We start from the raw sequence: 22,824 nt of genomic DNA, 5'->3' as shown, positions 1-22,824 counted from the left end.
GTGACTAGCAATATAAAAGTATGTGTCTCGTAGATTGAGAGTCGCAAATCAATCTCCTAATTCTAATTAGAGAATTACTGCTGAAAGGGTCACCATCTTGAATTTCAGCTGTTTTGCATATCTGTTAAGAAACTTGAGGTCTAAAACTGGTCAGCATCATCCTCCATTCTTCCAGGGAAGCAGGAACTACTTTGAATATAATCCCTTTCCCTGTGCTGTACAAGAACTGGTTCTATTGCCACTAAACATCGAAGTGAGATAACCTCCTGCAACAGCAATTGATCATGAAAAGAGTCCCTGAAGAGGGATGGGGAGGGGGAACATGTAGGAAGAATAGATTTGAAATGGAGAGTGTATCCAAATGTTATGGCTTACAAAACCCAATTGTCGGATGATATATTCTCCCATGTTGCCTGAAAGCGGGAGAGGCATCATCCAAAAGGAGGGGGGGCATATTATGTTGCAGCTTTAAAATCATGTTGATTGGGTGGTTGAGACTCTGACCCAATACATCAAAACTGTCGCTAGGAGGACAGGGAGGGTCGGGAAGATATGGTTGCAGCTGAAGGTGGTTTCTTTACAGAGTAGCTTGGCCTCTTGCATGGGGGCTTAGATGGCCTAGTAAGTTGAATACAGGGCTAGGCATGCTCTTTGTGCCATCTGAGACCTACTAAATCTCTTCTTATTTAAAGCAGTATAAATCCCTAAGGATTGCCGCGTGCCTCTCAAGTTTTTTAATGTGTGGAGGGATCTATCTGTCGAGTCTGCAGAGAGCTTGCACTCATCAAAAGGGAGGTCTTTGATGGTGCTTTGAACTTCTCTTGAGCAGCACAACAGCTGCAGCCAAGATGCTCTCTTTATGACCATTGCAGTGAATATCGATCGAGCCGATGTATCTGCAGCATCCAAAGAGGCCTAGAGCGATGTTCTTGCCAGAAGCTGGCCCTCTTGTATAACCACTTTAAATTGGTCATGATGTTCCTCTGGCAGGTGCTCAATAAATGACTTAAATTTGTTATAGTTCAGATAATCGTATTTGGCCACAAGTGTCTGATGGTTTGCTATTCTGAACTGAAGCGTGACTGAAGAGTAAGATCAGTGACCAAAAAGATTGAGCCTCGTACAGTCCTTTCTGTACAGGGTAGTCTTTGAGCTATGCAGTCTACCTTGTTCATTAATGGCCTCCATCACCAGAGAATTCAGAGCTGGGTGATAAAATAGAAACTCTGATTCCCTAGCAGCGGGGTTGGGATGTGGGGGCTTGCTCCGCTTTGCCCGCCTGGGGAATGGGATTGGGGCATAAGGGCATGCGTGCACGTGCGCACACACACACACACACACACACACACACACACACACTCCTTCCATTCACTGGGAAGGCAGCAGAGCCAGCAGCTCAGCCATAGGTGATGTTGTGGGAGGAGGCACTGATGGGATACGATCCCTCGGAGATGTTCACCCACAGGCTTCTATATCCTAGACATACCCACTGGATCGACCCGTGTTCCATTTAGTGATGGAGTCCGGTGCTGTCTTTGGTACATGGGATGCTGTTCAGCGAGTTAAGGGGCTCACAGCATGGCCCTTACAAAACAATCTATCTAACCAGGGGAACTACACAAAAACCTTCGCCACGTCCTGCCTAGACTCAGCCAGGAATGTCACTGTAAATGGAAGCGAGGCTAGTATGACCTGGAAGGAGTTCTCTGTTTCTTAGCACTAGCCCCTCAGGTGTGTGGCAGTCAGCAGAAGGCGAAACACCTCAGGCACCTCTTCTAGGAGATGAGTTGTTTTCTCCAAGATGACTCTAAGGCCCAATGTGAATGAAAACTCCCAATCATCAGAGGCGCACTCTCACCAGGGCTGGAAATTTGCATATTGCAAGGCCCTGGAGACATCATTTCCACAGAGATTCACCAGTCTCTAGTTCCACACAAGCAGCTTCTTGCACTCAAAATCACTGCCACTTTTGAAAATCTTGGGCCACTGCTTTCTGTAACCTAGCATATGTGCGTTTGTGTGTGTGTGTGTGTGTGTGTGTGTGTGTGTGTATATGAGTGAGTGAGTGTGTCTGTGAGAGAGAGCTATTGGTGGTGGGCAGATATAATCCTTTCCGTACTGCAGCCATGATATAAATTCACACATGTTGCCATAGGGTGCTCAACAGATATCAAAAGAGACCATAAGTCACCAGTACAATTAGTGTTATTTAGACCAGCTCAAGCAGCTGTCTAGAGAGACAAAATAAGACAATTAGAATGGCAAAATTGGTCTCAGCCAAGTGTGTTGTTAAGCCTATTCTGGGAAGGCAGTTATTTATGGGATGTAATGGGCTCAATATTATGTTTGTGTTATGTCATCAAAGGTGTGCAGATACCATGGTGATGAGTATGGCATAAATGCCAAGGTAGGCAGATCAATCATACAATGGACATATGTTTGAAGGTCATTACCACTGCCACTCTCACCAGGATGTGATTATGGGAAGGGACAAGTCACGTTATCCATGGGAATGTTTTCACTGATCTTAACTGTCAAACAGGAAAACCACCACAGGAGCCTCTTGATATTAACACCAGCCTCCTGAGTTACCATACAACGAGCAGAAAAATGACAGTATTACATTTAAAAGGGTAAATCTGGAGGTTCTTAGCAAGTGACTACGTAGGCCCCAATCTGGTGTAGTGACCTGAGTGGGCAGATGGCTATGCTAGCATGGATAACAATGCAGAAATGAGGCCTTAGGGTGGAATTCACTCAGGTGCAGAGAGAAAGGACTTACTACAACAATCTGTAACCCACTAACAACCCCCTAAAACCAGTTGCTTTCCCCCCCACTTCCTTTCCTCTCTACCACTGGAGTGGTGTTAACAGGCCGCTTCACCTGGAATGGTCCCTTGAAATATATGTTAACAATTTATGCTAACATCTGTTCCACCTTGTGTTTTGCAATGACACAGTGGGTTTCCCAGACCTGAAGAAGAATTCTCTGGACAAGCTTGAAAGCTTGTTTCTCTCACCAACAGAAGTTGGTCCACTAAAAGATATTACCTCACCCACCTTGCCTCTCTTGTGTTTAAGGCACAAGTGCTGCGCTCCATTAAGCCATATCAGCTGGTGGGAATCTTGTTCAGATGCCTTAATGAGGAGTCCCCAGACACTAGTACACATCCTGTACAAACACTGAATTTTATCTGTGAAGCAGAAACCAAATATACAACCGCTTCTAATACTCAAGATACTTGCTCAGTTTTTCCATGAATGAAAAGCAAATCTCTATAACTGACTGTTACCAAGTACACTTCTTATATCAAGATATTAACACATCCCATAACTATTGGTTACCATAATTATTCAACACCGAACACCACGTCATAGTTAACACAGGAATCAATTATTTAATTAGGGATATCATAAGGTGAGTCTTTCACTTCTTTCCTTTAAGACTGTTCTGGCTAGACACTGCACTGTTGGCTTCCTAATATAAAATTGATAGTCACTGTCTAAAACGGAAATGAATTCATTTTGCATTGTAAAATATACCTGGTCTCTAAATTTGGGACAGTAGGAAACTAAGCACTAGCAAGATGCTGCTATTTCATGCACCTTTAGTACACAATGTCACATCTTTTTCTTTTTGGAAGTCAACAATAAATTCTTTCATTTTGTAAACATTTTGTAAGCATGAAGAAGCCTGGCCATGAGCCATTTTTAATCCTAATAAGGGTAAACTTCAATTTGCATTCTATTCTTTACAATAAGAGCTTGCTTCTGATGGCATGTGGATGAGCCGGCACAGGTTCTTTCACCTATTTTGGAAAACTTTGGGAGATGTCATGCATGAAATAATGATACAGACTATGTAGCCAAAAAAGACTGAGAAAGAACAATGGAATTCAAAAGAAGGTCTTCTGAAGGAGCTGACTTGACCATACTAGTTTAGTAAAGAGTTATATGAAGAATTTAATTTCCAGTGACAATAACCTTATTGCAAAGAGAAATATAAAGGGAAACTTTAGATTTTGTGCTTTATAATTATGGGCTGATGCAGTTTAAGTACCCGCCTACTAGGCATCTACTATTACTACCTATTATCTACCCCTACCTGGTTTCTCATCAAATGGATGGGGCCTTTTGTGAGTGTACACAGAAGAGAGCAAAACCCTATTGACATTTTTTGCACCTACCTCTGAAACATCTGGTGCTGGTCACAGGATATTAGACTAGGTGGACCTCTGGTCAATTCCTATGCAAGAAGACTGCTGCCACATGGGACAGAGAAGAGAACTATTCAACCTCTCCAGAACTTCCTACTAAATCCCAACTGAAGACTCCGGGCACGATAATCTTCCCCAGAGTTTCCTGCTAAAGTACACACTTTTCTTTTTTTGCAGTTTTGGGCCTTAATTTATGTTAATTATCAGATCAATGGGCAAGAGCTTCATTATAAATACTGTATTCCCCTCCAAGGAGATTGTTTTACTTTCAGAGCAGCACTTGTTAGCAACCCCCTTAATCAGTTCTTCGTTTTTAAAAAATGTTTCACCCGCATTTAAATGAGAAAATGTGTGTTATTAAGTGCTAAATAATTAGTTATTTCAGGATTGCATCATTTGGGCCAAACTCAGCTGCAATTTTTGGGTGGTACATACTTGGGGGAAATATAATGAAAAACAAGAAAATTTGCCACAGCAGTTCTAGTTCGGCATACAGAAAATCTGAAAAGAAAATAAAACCTATGGAAACTTTCTATAAACAGTAGCCAGTGTACTAATTCCATGTTAATGCATTTTTGGGGCTAAGAAACTTTAATGAATTGAGGCCTCGTTTCTCTGGGATGAAGCATCCTTTACAAATTTTATAATAGGTGAAGCCCAGGTCTTGAAAACTTGTTGCAAAATGCTTCATGTGTTCTAAAAATGCTGGCAGCTTGACAGACCTTCAGTCATTGACCTTATCTGTGCTTCAAACAAAGCTACTGACCTTATCTTTGGTCCCCAACATGCACCCTTTACTGCCATAGTGACAGCTCTAACAAGCTTTTGCCACTTAAATTCTTGAAATTTGACCTTTGGACTAAAACTTCCACCAGCCATTCCTATTAGAATTCGCATCTATCCTGAGCACAGAAGTATTTTGACTTTATTGACCCTTGTCACTGGTCTTATGGCAGGGATAAATGACGGCACTACACAAAGGCCCTTTTCAGGACTGGTTCTGACCTGCAGTGGTAGGTATGTACAGCTTGAGAAGACTCCCACATGTCTAAGTCCATGTTTCGCCTTGCTCTTCCTCCAGCCCACACAAGGAGTGAGTGAACAAGTGGTGCTGAACAGTGCCTTGTACAGATACTCCTGATGTCTGAGAATGTCTTAGACCTAGTCATTAAGGGCCAGATCCAAAGCCCAGTGAAGTCAGCTGGAATCTTTCCACTGACGTCAATGGGCTTTGATTGGGCCACAAGCCAGGACATCTTGAAGTAAATGCACCTATCTATTGAGCTAGTCAAAGGATTTATATACAGTGCGAGTCATTACTGCACCTAGGCAGTGGCTCACATATAAACTTGACACCTTCTGACCCCTCCCTTAGAGAGACGGCGGGTAGGGGAGTGGAAATATTTGATATTTGAAGTCCCTTTGCTTTGTTGTCATGTACTTTAAAAAGAGAGAGAAAAAGTGACCCTGAATTTATGTGATTAGATAAACAATCTGGACATTTTCACCAAGTGCATAACTACTTGATAAAATGCATCATTACTGGATACTAGGTAACTACATAGCTCTTGATGGTCCCCTCTCTTTCCCCAATTGCCTTATTATCTGCTCCCCCACATCTGTGTCCCAGATGGCGACAGTCCCTGCCTCAGAAAGTATGCAATCTAAAAGATATTCACAGGAGCTGTGCAACACACTGAATTAGAAATGCATCCCAACTCATCATTTGTGCCTTTTCTTGATGTTCTATTTACTTGAGTGCAAACATTGGACAAAAGGCAACATTAGTATGCCAGTCTAATCAAAATAAAATATTTATCACATCCCTAATGCTTTCGTTAGCAGCAGGTCCCTTTGCTTTGTTGTTAAGTACTTGAAAAAGAGAGAGGAAAAACAACCCTCAATATATGTGATTAGATAAATAAACAATTTGGACATTTTCTTCAAGTACATAACCACTTGATGAAATGCATAATTACTGGCTACTAGGTACCTACACAGGGCTTGATGGTCCCCTCTCAGGTAGACACCCATGGGAGGGGATTCAGGGTAGGAAGTCACCATGAGTTTTTTCTCAGACTTTTCTTCCCATTTTCCAACTGGCTGTAAAGTTCTGCACTCACATTCCTTTGCCCCTTGCAAACAGGCCATCGTTCCGGCCAACAAACCCAGTGGATCTCCCCGAGACAATTGGGAGGCCAGGGCCCCATGCTAGTTTTGCCTTCATACTGGCTCTGTGTCCATGTTCCTTCCCCTCCTTCCCTTCTATTGGATCCACGCTGGCAGGACTCGTGGCTGTCCTTGGGACACCCTTTGAAGGGGTGTTCTCAGCATCACAATGGGGGGCTACAGAAGGAAATATCTGCAGGACCAATAGGGTGTTAGGAAATGACATATTTCCCCACTCAGTCCTGCACCCTATTACCTGGCCTGCTCACTCCCTACCTGCGAGGTTTGAAGCAAGGGAGATGCTGCGGCAATGGTGGCTGATCCCTGCTTCCTTGTGGAAAGGGGGAGATTCAGATATGAATACTAGGGGCTATGATTAGGGCCCTGTGTAAATTGTAGGTTTTTAAAAAAAAATTAAGAAAATTCACCACCGTGTAAATGGCAAAGTGTGCACGGAATGAATTTTACAAGTAACACCAGTCAGTTTCAAGGATGGAATGAATTTTACAACTAAATGTAGTCAACTTGACTAACCTTATTTGTAAAATTCACTCAGTCTTTGACATGGACTAGCTAAGGTAAATTTTTATATTAAAGACTTTGCTGTAGACATTTTCCTTTTAAAAATATTTTTAAAAATTACAGTGATGTTGTGATATACACAGGGTTCTGATTATGAAAAGGCCCAGATTTTGACTAACCTAACATTAATGTACATTTTATAAAAATGTCTATGTAGCCAGGATTTTTGTAGGGCTACTGCAGGCACTCGATAGATAAGCTACAGTGTCCTCTCTTTAAAAGTGGACCTACGGGACAAACTGCAGGCGTACGGAGAGACTGAGGAAGCCACAAAATCCTGGCTGCCATTCTGGATTTGCTTTGTTATTCTTCTCAAATATTCATGGCGCATTACAACGATAGAAACAGCTTTACAGGGCCTGTTCCTTGCCCAGTTTATGCCAGACAAACTTCAAGAGTGCAGATAAGTGAGAAGGAAAGGAAAAGGGGTTATATATAGTTAGGCTTGGCAGAATTCAAGATTTTAAAATATAATTTTGACAGATAATATTGGTGTTTATTTTTAAAATTTGTATCAATTTAAATTTTCACAGTTTCAGGAAATTAGTGGGGGGAGGATGTTAGAGAAGGGCCTGTCATAACAACTATTTAATGGCAGAAGAGACAGATTCAAAAAGTTAAAAGTCTTACTGTTAAAACATAAATTGTCAATATCACAAAGTAAATATCCTTAATTCAAACTCTAATAAGTTCTCCAGCAGCATTTTTCTTACTTTGCCTATATGTAAATTTCAATTATTATGGATGAAAATATTTTTTTCCGTTTGTGTGTGCCCAGTGAGATAGATGTCTATTGACATTTACTGATAAAAATCTAATCCTTCTTAGCCTATGTATTATCTATGATCCTTCCTGTATAAATTCTGATATTTATTAAATGAGGAATGAGGTAGGTGAGAGAAGGTGCAAAGGACAACACTGGAAAGCAAGGGGAAGGAAGTGGGTTTTGGAAGTGGGGAGTGAGGACGCATGGTGGACTGAAAGGGAAATGTCATTCCAGGTGTATGGATCAGTGAGAAAAACAGCATGAAGAGAAAAATTGGAGAAGGAGAAAAATGGAGCAGCAAGGTGTGTAGAGTAGGCAGAGGACAAGGAAAGGAGCATTGGGAAATGAAAGGCAGGGGCAGGGATAGAGTCCCTATAGTCCCTTTTAAGGCCTGATACAACTTCCATTAAAGTCAGTGGGATTCTTGGCTTTGCTTTGAAAAAATAAGCTTCTAAATCAGAGGCAGTGTAAATAAGTAGGTCTCTTGTGGCTCAGCTCAGTTGCTCTTATTCACATAGTATATAATAGTGCATCTCAGAACAAATTAAAACCAGGAGAAAGACAGCTTAGTCAAACTCCCCTCACAAACTCATAGCAGATGAAATGTTGCCTGAGCAAACAGAAAGGCCTTGCAATGCAGGGCCAGGCTGAGGCACTTGGCTGCCTGATAGGAATTGCAGTACACTCACTCACTGCCTTCCCCCTCACCCTGCCCAGTCTATCTCTTGGTCCCATCCCATGGTACCATGTGTCTTTTAGTTAACTAACTGGCACTGAGAAGTCCGTTCAACACTAACTTCTTTAAACTTACTCTGTGTGTGTTCTTCCTTCTTTCCCTTTTCCATCACTCCGTTCTCTGTCATGCTCTTGCCAGCAACCATGCCCTACTACCTTTCTTTCCTCACTACCCCAGCCTTGCCCATCGCTTACACTCACTGCCTCTCTCACAGTCCTAGACCAAATGACGCCACAGGCGAGGAGCTTCTTCGAACCTCCCCCGCCATTTGTTAAACTTCTGAATACCTTATTTTTTATTGCATTTGTTTCCATTTCATGACTTTGATGCACGATTTACACGCATGATTTATCCCTGTCATATAAGACGATAAATTTGCACGCTAGGATCTGTAAATCTGTATTTATTCATGCCATATATAAGCAAATTAAAAAAAATTCATTTCCTCCAAGCTTATAGAAACTTTTTAACTTTAAGAATAACTGAAACGTACTAACATCAAGAAATTGAACTGTGCACCAACACTGGATGGACCAGTATTAAATTGTGTTACAGTATGTGACAGCCTTAAAATGTTAACCCTAGTCCTTTAGTTCAAAACGGTGCTTTTTCGCCTTTGCCCTCGCAAACTGAAGCACAGTATCAGAGAGATCCAAAGACTGGCCAATGGCATTTTCAAGTGATAAAATAGCAAGCAACGTCAGTCTCTCATCGGCCATCGTCGATCGAAGATATGTTTTAATGAGTCTGAGTTTCGAAAAGCTGCGCTCACCACTTGTGAAAGTCATCAAACAGTATGTGTTAAGCATGGCAAAAGAAGTAACAGTATTTCTTTTATATTGTTGCATAGATAGGGGTTCGATAGATATCTCTGGCATCTCACTAAATATGTCCTTCATTAGTCACTACTTACACTCAAGTCCTAAAACACAAGTACACTTGCACAATTACACAAAAAAACAAGGTTCACAATATCACAGCAGGGCTCTCACTTAACTTCAGTTCAATCTTGTATCTCACTGTCTGACTGGTGATGCTCCACCCCTTAAATACCCACAAGGGCGTGGCTGACAACATTCTAGGAGGTTGGAGGAAAATGTAGTTCTCAGGAAGGTTCCATGAGATTCTACAAAAGTCCAGAACATTCTAGGAGGTTAGTGAAAAATGAATCCACATACGGAACACCTGAAAGACGTTACTTCAAAGATTCTATTTTCCCTTTTGTCGCTAACAACAAAAACAGCGCCCCAAGCCCAGCGTCCCCCCCATGCTCGGTACTACCCCCCACACCAATTGCAGCCTCTCCCCATTCACTTCCTGCCTATCTCACACCCCCCAAACTCCATCACAGCCTCTCCCCCTCCCCACTCACTCCCTGCCTCTCTCACAAACCCCTGCTCCCAATCACAGCCTCTCCCCTCCCCAATTACTCCATCCCTCTCACAAACCCCCACTCAAAATCTCAGCCTCTCCCCACTCCCTCACTACCTCTCACCCCCCACTGCCAATCCCAGCCTCTCCCCCCCATCTCCTGCATCTTTCATCACACCACTTCCAGTTGTAGCCTCTTCCCCTCCCCACTCACTTACTGCCTCTCACACAGTGCTACTCCCAATCACAGCCTCTCCCACTCACTCCTTGCTTCTGTCACACCCCCACTCCCAGTCGCAACCTCTCCCCATTACCCACTCACTCCCTGCCTCTCATATACCCCCACTCCCAATCGCAGCCGCTCCCCACTCACTCCCTCCCTCTCAGACACCCCCGCTCCCAATCGCAGTCTCTTCCCCTCCCCACTCACTCCCTGTCTCTCACACACACTTGCTGGCCCCACACACAACTATCTGTGTTCTACACACAATCCCCCTCTACACGCAAGTCCCCTCTCACTGGCTAACCTACGAGACTCTCCGTCACTTGGGAAAGGGAGTTTCTTTCAGATTCTTCCATTTTCTCTACAGGAGAGGGGGTACTTCTCACTGGTCTCCTCCACACCCTGCTCCCTGAAGGGAAAGGTACTGTTAGTGTTCCAGGAGATGGGGACTAATCAGGGCTTAGTATGCCTCATCTGGTCTAGTCTCAGACCAGGCAGGGTCTGTTGGGTCCTAATCAGCCAGGCGATAGGGAATCTGCCTAAGCCTCTGCTTGGGGTGAGAGGCAGGGGGAGTCTCAGCTTCAAGGTGGGTGGGGGGAGTGGGATAGGCAGCAGGGGAAGGGAAAGGAGATGCCATAGGGAGGGTTCTTGCACCCAGGGAGAGGCATCTGCTGCAGGAAGAGGGTATGGTTACTTTTCCATGTCTGGGTTCTGTATTTCTTCTGCCACCATAGACAATTGCGTGGTCTGCCTGAACTACAGGACCAGTCTGTGGAAATGTACACTGAATGTCAATGAAGTCAGGCTCTGTCAGACCAATGGGGGAAGTGAGTTGTAGAGTCTAAAGCCTTACTCCATCAAGAACAAAGCCTTACTCCATCCTGCCTCAGGATGTACAAATCAAGGGACTGTCAGCAAGTGCTCCTTCACTGATGTCTGTTGTGATGGAATGTGGGGAGAGGGGCTGAAATGTCATGCTTGGATCATCATATCTTCTGTAACTGGCCCTGATTCTCTACTCACACCGCTGCAAATTCTACTGAAGACAAATTTACACTATTTTATCAATGGAACAAAAGTAGAGTAACACAGTGGTGAACCAGGTTTGACGAATGCTGGCATAAAACCAATTTCAGACTACAGTTTTCATTTAACCTGAATTTACTATCATCCTCCCAGAATTCCATTTGAAGGAACCTTCTAATTAGATTCTCTATCCTGCATGATAAGAGTTATAACCTGAAAACAGAGACGGACGAGCTTTCTGTTTCAAGAATGCTGACATTTGAAGATTTCTAAGTGTGTCACAATCATGTATCATGTGATGTTAAGGCAGAAAGAATATGCATTAAAGGCTTGTGAGAAATGAAAACAGTGGGGGGGGAAACAGGCTCCAGGCACATCTAGCTTTTTTTTAACAGAAAAGTTCCCACTGGGTTCCACTAAAGCAGGCCAGTTCAAATCTCATCTAAGCCATGTGGGGCAGCTCCGCTGCCAGGCACTTACCTTATCATTGCAGTTAGAGTTTGTTTTTAAACAAAATTGTCCTAAGCCAACTTGAGGTAAAATTGTCACAAACATTAAAACCTAAATAACTGGCCTCTAATACTGTAGCTTTCCACCTGGTGGTTCTTGTATGTATCAGCCTCATGCCCCTGTTCTTTTAATTCTGTCCCACTCCTGCAGGTCCCATTGCTACTTTCTACATTCTGTGGCCTAAGATGCTCCATAAAGTACAATGAAGTAACTAAGGAAACCCTAGAGGTCTGGCAGGGTAAGCCTGTTTCCCCTGTATCTTTAAGACATGTTCTGCTGGCCAACTGCTTGATTACTTCCTTTGTTTTCCCTAATTAAACACAATGCATCTTGAGATGTTTATAACCCTAGAAAGAGGAAAGTGGGTAAAGGCAGCAGTGAAATCTGGCAGAGGCTTGTGGTGCTGAAGAAGATGATGTCCCGGAGGCGCTTGGAAGGGGAGGGGGCAGGCATAACTTGGTGGCCTCTCATTAGAGGATGTCACATTGGTATACATCTTCAGAGTAAAAGGGAAAATACTTAGCAAAAGCTTTTAAAGGAGAAGTGCGGGAGTGTATGCGCGCAAACAAGCAGTTTTGCAAGGTTGCTGCTTCTGGCATTGCTTTGTCAATCATATTAAAGTATAGTGCTAGTATTCTAACATTTTCAAATTCATCTTACAAAATTCTCCTCTGAAAGGCAAGTGGCATCACATGTAGGTCCTTAGCATCAGCCCACATGACATGATGAGGCACAAGTAGATTTCACTAACAGCAGCTGGGAATGAGACAGCACCTCATTACAGAACTGACTATATCCTTTTTTAATAACTTGTCTGTCTATAGTTTGCCTTATTAACCTCAATGACCTAAATTTCTATCTGAAATATGCTAACTCATTTGTAAGATTTTACTGTAAACATAATTATGCAGTTAGAGATTTCAGAAGCTGTTTCCTATAAGTGTGGGAGAGCCTATTACATTCTTCCTCTGATTTTGTAATACCCTCCAGAGCAACATCAGTGACACTCGAGATGCAATGTGATGACAGCATCATGGTATAATGGTGCTAAAAACAGTTACACAGTGCATAATTTCATGGCTATGATCTAGGGTTCAATGTTATAAAGATAACTCCAATGTCAATTGACTAGCAATAAGCAGAATTCCATATTTACACCATAATACACCAATACACTTTTCAGGGAGTACGGATTTACACTGAAGATTTAGAGTGGTAGCCGTGTTAGTCTGTATCAGCTGAATTGGAATTAATTTGCAAACTGGACACCATTAAATTAGGCTTGAATAAAGACTGGAAGTGGATGGGTCATTACACAAAGTAAAACTATTTCCCCATGCTAATTTTTTCCCCTGCTGTTACTCACACCTTCTTGTCAACTGTTGGAAATGGGCCATCCTGATTATCACTACAAAAGTTTTTTTTCTCCAGCTGATAATAGCCCACCTTAATTGATTAGTCTTGTTATAGTTGGTATGGCAACACCCATTTTTTCATGTTCTCTGGGTATATATATCTTCCTACTGTATTTTCCACTGCATGCATCCAATGAAGTGGGTTTTAGCCCACAAAAGCTTATGCCCAAATACATTTGTTAGCCTCTAAGGTGCCACAAGTACTCCTGTTCTTTTTACTGAAGATTTAGGAATTACTAAAATTCTGGCCAACCAACAGCTAAACTGTTACATAGCATGAGGTTATCATGCTACCATGTGTCCCCTTTAGGGTACATCAGAATTTATGTTAGTGAGGCACAACAGTATATACAAGCCAGATTCAAGAAGCCAAATGTCATGTAATCATAACATGTATGCCTCTGAATCACCTGTACATATTTAGCTTCATGGAAGGCCAATCCAGTTCATTGGTAAAAAGAGGACTGGAGGAGTTTAAAAAGTAAATATGCTCCACATTATGGGAATACTTAGAGATGGAGCAGGGACAGACGCTGTGGACACTATTCTAAGTACCTATCCATTTATTTCACATATACTTAATCTTGATGTGCATGAAGACCCACTATATATGCAGAAATGGTATGCATTCCTTCATGCTCTCAGAGTCTAGGAAAGAGTTCTGAGTCCAACTGAGGTGCAATCCAACATGAAAATATTTTTCTTTTCAGACCTGAGCTCTGCAACCCAGATAAGAAACTAGGAGCAAAATGAGTCGAAAACCTTGTTGACAAAAGATGCCAGTGCCTTAGAGTTATTTATAGAAAGAAATCTCCTATATATATATTAGTGCACACAGGACTGGAGCCTTCTCCCACTGAAGGATGAAGGATTCATTTAAGCTAATCATATTCTAAACACACTTTGTGACTTTAATTCTATTTAGCAGGTGAGTAAAAGATTCTGGGTCCTACCCAATACTCACTTGAAGGCAATAGGAATTTCTTGACTGATTTCAGTAAGAACAGAACCCATAATCTGCTATCTGATAATTAAGACCAAAATTGTGAAATCTGTGTGTAATGTGGTTCATTTACATAACTCTCATGATTCAGAATTTGTCATCCTATTTACTTTCCCCTTCTCCTGTTAGGTTAAAAAAAAAACCCAAACATTCTCACCCTTTCTCCTACCTCTTATGAACTAATTAAGCTACAATAAATCACTTCCAAATTATTTAGCAGTCGCCGCATGCCTACAAAATTGTTTCCTGAAAACGATAATATTAGCATTTGTATTTTCGATAGGCTGGTGACTTCAGAATTATCCATGCTGATGTACTCTATCAGTATCTGTTTTTCCATTTGGAAAGGTTTGCTGATAAGCACTCAGGCTTAAATATATACCATGTTAGTGTAATCTCATCTGAATCTGATTTATATTTCCTGATCCTCACGCAGGCAGGCTAAGGATACACGATGAGCGTTAATACCTAGGGAAAAATGGACTTGACCACTCTCTCTCTGAAAGTAACAGTGAATGATCTGGTTTATTAACTTATTATCTCTCATATTTATTAGATATGATTTTCAGTTTTCTTTAACACAGTTGAGTCCATTGTTTAAATAAGAATAAAACAATTGTTTGGATGAAAGGCGGGGGAAGGTTAATTTCCCAGGTCCTCTGCCAACCCTCAAGAAAGAAGCATATTCGATATGCAGAAAAAAAATTCACTGTGTCCTAATTCTTCAGGCCAAATGTAGCTTCAAAGGAAAATCTGTAAAAACTGCACATTTTAAAAAACTATTTCATTACCTTTTGTAAAACCAGATTTTAATATTTACATTGTTTTGCAGTCAACAGCCATAAAAGATAATTTGCAATCTCTATCAAATATTTTCAATATAAATCTGATCTTTTTAATTTAGTTTAGCTTTCAAATATAAATGCCTCGCTCTGCTTCCTTCAATTCCTTTCCCCATAGTCATGGTATCCTATACTAAGAGCTTCAAACCAAAATGCTGAGTTCTGAAAAGAATAATGTAAAGCAAACAGGGACAAAATCCACTGTTAAACAGCTTACTGTATCAACACCAAACCCATCAGATCCATAATGTCACACTCTGTAAGCTGAATAAGCAAAACATTTCCACAATGACTGCAAGCCAGCAAAGTGTTCCATAAAATGACAACAGGGACATAAGATTGAGCCTTAATAGGTTCAGAGCTTATGTAACTCATTCTTTACTTATGGGATATTCTACTAGAAAACAAACAAGGAAGTGACTTTACAGTAAACATAACCTAAACTCCATAGACCAAGCAGGCTACACACATTCAAAGACAGTGCAAAGACACAATATTAGCTGTAAGGTTTGTATGTTCTTGTCCAAAAATGAACTGAACTAAAAATAGCTTCTGGTATGGAGACAGTTAAATTGAATTCACTCTTGTATACAGCACATGGCCCATGAATCACTTACATCTGAGTAAAACACACAAGCCTTTAGTGGAACTTAAGTAAAAGGAATCATTATCATCAATTCAAGTTCCTTTTTTCTACTGAAAACCTTTATGTTCCTCTGAGAACTAATGCCTAGTTTTTTTCAAAATCAGTAAAGCAATTCTGCAGTTTTTGTCCTTGAGATATGAAAAAGAGTTCTTTGGGTGAAAAAGAAAGTAGACTATTTTCCAGAAAGTAACAGATATGAAATACCTGTGCATCACAGGAGATCTGTAACTTCTTGAGAGAAAAGGGAGTACATTTGCATACAAACAATAGAAATAGGAAAAAACAATCATGAAAACTCACCACTAGGTTTCCTATCACCATGACCAGCAAGAAGACGAGAAGGCACAATGGTTGTCCAGCTACTTCCATACAATCCCACATGGTTTCAATCCATTCTCCACAGAGAATTCGGAATATAATAAGGAATGAATGGAAGAAATCGTTCATGTGCCAGCGGGGCAAATTGTTATTAGGGCTTATCTTGCTGACTTTTATTAAGTAGTCTTTTCCAAAAAGCTGCATTCCTACCACAGCGAAAATAAAGACTATGATCGCCAGAACCAGGGTGAGGTTACCCAGGGCACCCACTGAGTTACCAATGATTTTAATGAGAGTATTTAAGGTTGGCCAGGACTTTGCCAATTTGAAGACTCTCAGCTGTGAACAAAACATAAAACAGTATCAGTTAATAGAACAACAGACATTCCTGGTACTGAATTGTTAAAAAATGGGTAAAAATATTAAATATTTTTAATACAGGAAACAATGTGCAGTACAGAGTGATTTTAGCAGCAGTTTTGTTAGACTCACGATAGCCATACTTATTACAGTACAATTTGTGCTTCTCATATGACAGGCAATGATTTTTTTCAGAAAATATGCTATGCAGTATTAGGATTAGATGGGTGTGTCCACCTTTCCAGACTACTGTACCCCTTTCAGGAGTCTGATTTGTCTTGTGTACTCCAAGTTTCACCTCACTTAAAAACTATTTGCTTACAACATCAGACATAAAAATACAAAAGTGTCACAGCACACTATTACTGAAAAATTGCTTACTTTCTCATTCATACCGTATAACTATAAAATAAATCAATTGGAATATAAATATTGTTCTTACATTTCAGTGTATAGTATATAGAGCAGTATAAACAAATCGTATAAAATTTTAGTTTGTACTGACTTTGCTAGTGCTTTTTATATTGCCTGTTGTAAAACTAGGCAAATATCTAGATAAGCTGATGTACCCCCCGGAAGACCTCTGCGTACCCCTCGGGGTACAGGTACCTCTGGTTGAGAACCACTGTCCTATGTTACCAATTCCTTGCCACTGAATGTTAGGGGCAGAGGGTTGTGAAAGCAGGGAGAGAGAACATAGCCTCAGTCCTTAACATTGCCTTTTGTGTTCCTGTGTCTCAAAAAAGATAACTTTAAACAAGCTGCCTGGACTTTTAAGGGCCCAGTCCCACAAAGGGAGGTGCTCTCCTGTGTGTTCCTGAGTAGGCCTTAGCAAGATGCTGCTACCTTTCAATCCCAGAGATTCGCCTCTGTGCAGAGGACCATATAGGGTTGCCAACCCTCCAGTATTGGCCTGGAGTCTCCAGGAATTAAAGACTAATCTTTAATTAAAGATTATGTCATGTGATGAAATCTCCAGGAATACATCCAACCAAAATTGGCAACTCTAGGACCATAAGGCCTATAAATCATCTAAATCCCACTTAAGACCTATTTTGAGGACTTAATGATGCCTAGGTCTTATACTTGTGTCTGATGAAGTGGGCATTCACCCACGAAAGCTTATGCTCCAATACTTCTGTTAGTCTTAAAGGTGCCACACGACCCTCTGTTGCTTTTTAGGTCTTATACTGGCTCTCTGCACAGGGGTTAATTTAATCCCTACTGAAGAGGGTTTGCAGGAGGCATTCAGCCACTGGCAATATCAGGCCATACTTTTGCAATTTTCAGGGAGCAAATATTTATAGATGGTAAAGTTAGGGCAGTTAAGTCTTCTTGAAAAGAAAAGTCTGTTTTCATGGTCTTGCAAAACTTGTAAAGCAACATAATGGGCAGAATGATTAGCATGGCCATCTTGGTACATGAATGTGACACAAGTGTCAGGCTGGCAAGAAAACTACTTTTCTGTTCCAATGCATCAACAGATTCTCCCATTAATGGAGTGTCACCCCTCTGCACATTTAAAAGGATTGACGGTGAAGGATTTTCACTGCAAGACAGGTTCTGTATTTTGGTGATAGGTTCTGGGGAAAAAAATCAGTTTGCAATTAATGCAGAGCTATCCACTTTTGACTACATTTAAAAATACAGTGGCATGTTTATTATGTATTTAAGGAATAAAAACCTGTAAAATGACATGTTACTAGTTCTTGAGCAGGGGTCGGCAACCTCTGGCATACAGCTTGCCAGGATAAGCACCCTGGCGGGCCAGGCCAGTTTGTTTACCTGCCACGTCCACAGGTTCGGCCGATCGTGGCTCCCACTGGCCGCGATTCGCTGCTCCAGGCCAATGGGGGTGGCGGGAAGCCGCGGCCAGCACATCACTTGGCCCGCGCCTCTTCCCACAGTCCCCATTGGCCTGGAGCGGCGAACTGTGGCCAGTGGGAGCCGCGATCGGCCGAACCTGCGGACGCGGCAGGTAAACAAACTGGCCCGGCCCACCAGGGTGCTTACCCTGGCGAGCTGCGTGCCAGAAGTTGCCAACCCGTTCTTGAGCTTCACAGTTCATTAATTATCTACCGACTTTTCTATTAAGTTCTATGCAAACTCAGTTTAAATGTGTTGCAAGTAACTGACACAGCTAAACAGAGTCAAATTCTGTTCTCATTTACTCTGTTGTAAATCTGGAGTAATTCCATTTGGCCCATAGTCTATAATTAGTGTCACTGCAGGCATTCACTAATTTGTAAAATTGTATTTCCTTTTCAATGAATGTAATTTTAAGAGAATCTAATACATTCTTGAAAGGGGTTATGTTTTGCAAAAGAGAATAAGGAAACATTACCAATCTGAATGAGCGTAAAACAGACAGATTTCCCATGCTGGATAAACCCAGTTCCATTAGGCTTAGGATAACAATTATACTGTCAAAAATATTCCAGCCCTGCTGAAAATAGTAGTAGGGATCTAAGGCAATTATTTTGAAGATCATTTCTGCTGTAAAAATCCCAGTGAAGACCTGTGGAAAGGAAAGAGGAAGTGAGATCAGTCTGTAAACACATCTCCTGTCATGAATGATTTCCTACCGATATGTTGAATTAAAATACAGAGACAACAACATTTTACCAGCAAACCTTTCTTCTTTCATCTCTAACGTACTGTCAGTACTTACTGTCAGTATTATCAGTATTCTGGGCTTGTCTGATCCTTTTACAATATTAGTATTGCTGTCAACAAACAACAACAGGGAATGAGCTATACCTTTGAATTAAGACACTAATTTTCATCTCCCTCTATCATACAAACAGATATCAATAATAAGGTGAGAGAATAAAGGTGCTTTTTAAAAAGCTTAAGTCCGTCAATTTCAGTGGGGAGGTGAGAGTGATTTTATGACACAGTTAAAGAGGTACTTTTGGTTTCCAGCATACCTGTAGAGTTAGCCTTTTGTTTCTGTTATTGCACCAATCCCATGCAGTGTAGTCCTCGCACTTTCAGATTACTGCTGGCGGTGATGGTGATTAGGAACTCTAATTTGAGTCTTATTATTCTTTTAAAAATAGACACGGCAATTTGCTTTTGAAAGTGCCTTGAGAACACTTTGTTTATTTATAACCTAGTTCAAATATTACACAGTGAAATTTTTTTAATCTGAACATTTTTCTGTAAAACATACACATACTTATGGAGGGGAGCCTGTTTGTTGATGGCAAACCAGATTTTAAAGGAGGTATCTTATTTGAACCCATAATCACAAACTGTGTGAAAATGCTAAATCTAGTGCTTTTAAAAATCCCTTAAAAAAAACTGATTTAAGTACAAGGTTGTAAATAATTGGCTTAAAAGAGAAGGTAGTATGTAGACACACAGTTTTTCACATACTGTTTTATTTTGAGTCTAACCCTCTGGTGAAAGGTGCACACAGCTGTGTGTCTTGAAAAATCATCTACTGTATTTGCATATTACAGCAGCTGATTTTCCATGATACAACAGCCTATGTCAATGCACACTGGAGATCAGAAGATATGTATATGTTATGGACTTAAGTCTACCAGTAATGTTCACACAAGAGGAAATTCTGTCTAACCTATAAACTAGGTTTCTGCAATAGTGCTCCAGCAAGACAGATTAATGGGCTCTAAGTAACAATTAGGAAAACCAAATGAGATAAGGGAGGATCATATAGAATTATAAAATGGCAATGCTAAGGAACAAATGGCCAAACCTGCATTTGAGGAAGCTGCAACATTTACTCTATAAATAATGCTTGGGGAACGAATGAACAGGTAGACAGACTTTCATATAGCAATTTTATATGTTTCCATATCTAAAATGCCTTTCTCTTTCTGATCAGGAAGATAAAATTTCTCTGGTCAAAACATTTTGGATGGACCATCCTTCTTAAAAGACCAACATGCTAAATTACTTCAGCCCAACTGGTCTCCAGCAGTAGTACTGCACCAGACAGACTCACCTCTGATTTCCAACAAGTTAACAATTTCTGAGTCACTGTGGTTAGAGATACTTAGTATTCCAGTGACTGAAAATTCCATGGGGATATTAAACACCATAGTCAATGTTTGTGAAGTTGTACCCAGAACCTGATTCAAAAACTGATGATATCATGCTGAGCACATCATGCAATTGTCTTGCTGAGGGATGACTCAGGAGGAACAATTTCTTTTTAATCAATAATCTTTTGAGATGGAAACTCTAGGGCTAATAAGACATCAGAGCTTCTGAGGGAATCAGAATCTGTAAAGGCAGAAGTGACTCTTCTGTGTATTAGTTATGAATTCCAAACAGCAATGTATCACAGAATCACTGGAACCTTGTTCAGTGCTAGCTGTGATTGTACAAAAAACTGCTTTCACTAACTAATCATCCAGAGAGGGGATTACTTGGACATTGTCTTCAGGAGTGGAGCCATAAACTGGTATTGGTTATGGTATACGATTATGGTAAGTATTAATGATGTTGCTAACCTATCTAATTTAGATCAATAACCTCTTGATTTCTTTGGAAGGATGAAAAATATAGAAAATATTGCTGTCTGGTGTTGAAGAACTGGCATCACTGCAGGTAGCCTGGTCAGATGAAGCATGCAGAGATGTGAGTATAATTCTGCTATTTTTCTTGATATCAGGTAAAAACATTATCTTCTTTAGATGATGAGCCTGGGGAGTCAGAGAACCAGAGCTTTGTTGCATAATTTTATGATGCAAATAATATCATCAGAACTGAAGCTCTTCAATGACTGATTCTCACAAGTGCCAGATGAAGAGTTGCACTCTCCCTTCTTATTCTTGGAGGATAAGGACACTTGTTTCCTTTTCTTTCTATTGTTTCTTTCATGATTTCTTTAGAGAAAAAAAGCAAATGGTCTTTTATTCCCTATTATTTCCCCCCATTTAATACTACCCTACCTGCTAAGGAGGGATAGCTATAGGGAAAACTCTATCAGAAAGCACTGGAGAACTACTAGCATTTTTGAGTTTGGCTAGGAAGAAGAGAATACTGATTTTGCTCCTTTAGGAACTTGCAGCGAGGAGACTTGAGACAGACAGACATTCTTCATAAAGTCATGCTAATAACTAGAGCCAGTTGGAAAAATTCTGTTGAAACATTGTTTTATCAGAATTTGCTGATTTGCCAAAATCAAAACATTTTGAAGAGACTGTTTGATCTCTGCAATGTTCCAACAGAACTCAGGCAGGGCTCCTGCAGACCTTCCATCAAAAACCTGCCAGGTTTCCTGTCAGCTCACCCGCCTGGCTCCTCAGCATCCCAGCTGTTGGACTGCCAGTCCAGGGCTTTAGGGCATCGGGGCTCTAGGGCTTCCAGGGTCCATGGCTCTGGGGCAGCTCACCAAGTGAACTGCCTCAAAGCTGGGAACCCCAGAGCTTCCAATATTCACAGCTCCAGCCAGCCAGCCAGCCAGCCTGGAGCTGAGGCTCCATTCCCTTTTGTGGAGAATTTTGAAATGCTGGGTTTTCATCCCAAATCGAAACAAAACCAAATGTTGAGCTATTAAAAACCTCGGTGAGACAGAATTACCTTTCTGTGCCTAGCTCTACTAATAACCCATTTAAGTCTGGGTTTAATAAAACTGAGGAGGAAGGGCCAAGGATGGTCTTGAGCCACTGATATTTCATCTGAAGAACTGTCCTTTCACTGAAGCCCATTGCAAACAGCATTGCAAGAAGAATGCCTGCTTGGTTTTATTTTTTCATCATTACCACAAACAGGAGAATTGGCTCCAGCACAGCAGTACTGAGAGACTCGGAGCAAGAGAAGGTCAATTGCTTTTCAACTTCTTTTGTTTCTTGTCTCTGTTTTCTCCTCTACTAAGAGTGGTTGCACATAGGTCATCCAAATTCTGCCAGGCAGAATTGTGGGGGAGTCACACAGGCGCTGCTGGAATCTAAAGTTACCTGTAGACTGGGCAAGGGGAAAAGATGATAGGCCAAGTGCAGAGCAGGGAGCATGAGCATCTTTGCTCTGGGGTGTCAGAGTGGGCAGCTGCAGAATTGCCACCTGATCACATGCTGAGAAGCCCCAGGAACTGGGAGACCTCCATTTTGTCCATGTGGGGAATAAGATGAGGCATCAAAATTCCTGAATATGGGTCTGCTGTTAAGGGGAGCCAATGCAGCCCAATTAGAGGGCTATTTAGCTCCTTTTATAGCTGGTGCTATCCATGAAGAGCAATAACATAGGTCTTGGAGCAATACAGAAGCCCCTCACTGACCATAGCTACAAAGAGAAATCTCTCAAGACTGAACAGCTTAAGATCTGGTGATTGGTCCATCTGCCTAGGAGAGTAGTTGACACTGCTGGAGGAAGCCAATTGGTGCAGTTTTCAGAATGGAGAGAAGTAGTGAGGGAAAATTCTGTATCTGGTGGTCAGCAGATTCCAAGGGAAAAGGACTACTCTGAGAAGCCTAACAGTTGCTTCTGCCTATTTGTACCTGTCAGCTCCAGGAGTCCATGTTGGTGGAATAGTGTGAATGGACACATATATACTTTCTCAAGTATTTCAATAATTGATTAGTACCATTTTTTTTACAAAAATGAAAATAACCTTAAACCCAGTATGTGCTTCTTTCTGGATGATAATCTGTAGGAGAATATACTGCCT

At 41.2% G+C, this 22,824-nt stretch overlaps 1 protein-coding gene across 1 annotated transcript in view; it reads right to left on the bottom strand.

Moving 5' to 3' along the window:
• LOC112108022 (sodium channel protein type 5 subunit alpha) overlaps positions 1–22,824 on the bottom strand; it is a 263,352-nt gene that overhangs the window by 129,557 nt on the left and 110,971 nt on the right. Inside the window, exons 14-15 of the mRNA XM_026652176.2 lie at positions 18,529–18,702; positions 15,807–16,163 (exon numbers count right to left, since the gene is read on the bottom strand). Coding sequence (XP_026507961.1) covers positions 15,807–16,163; positions 18,529–18,702 — 531 coding nt within the window. The remainder of the gene's footprint in view (positions 1–15,806; positions 16,164–18,528; positions 18,703–22,824) is intronic.

This window comes from Terrapene carolina, unplaced genomic scaffold (genome assembly GCF_002925995.2).
Source record: "Terrapene carolina triunguis isolate 2854851 unplaced genomic scaffold, T_m_triunguis-2.0 Scaffold111, whole genome shotgun sequence".
NCBI lineage: Eukaryota > Metazoa > Chordata > Testudines > Emydidae > Terrapene > Terrapene triunguis.
The sequence above is the reverse complement of the archived record's forward strand: the minus strand, read 5'-3'. Positions and strand labels throughout refer to the sequence as shown.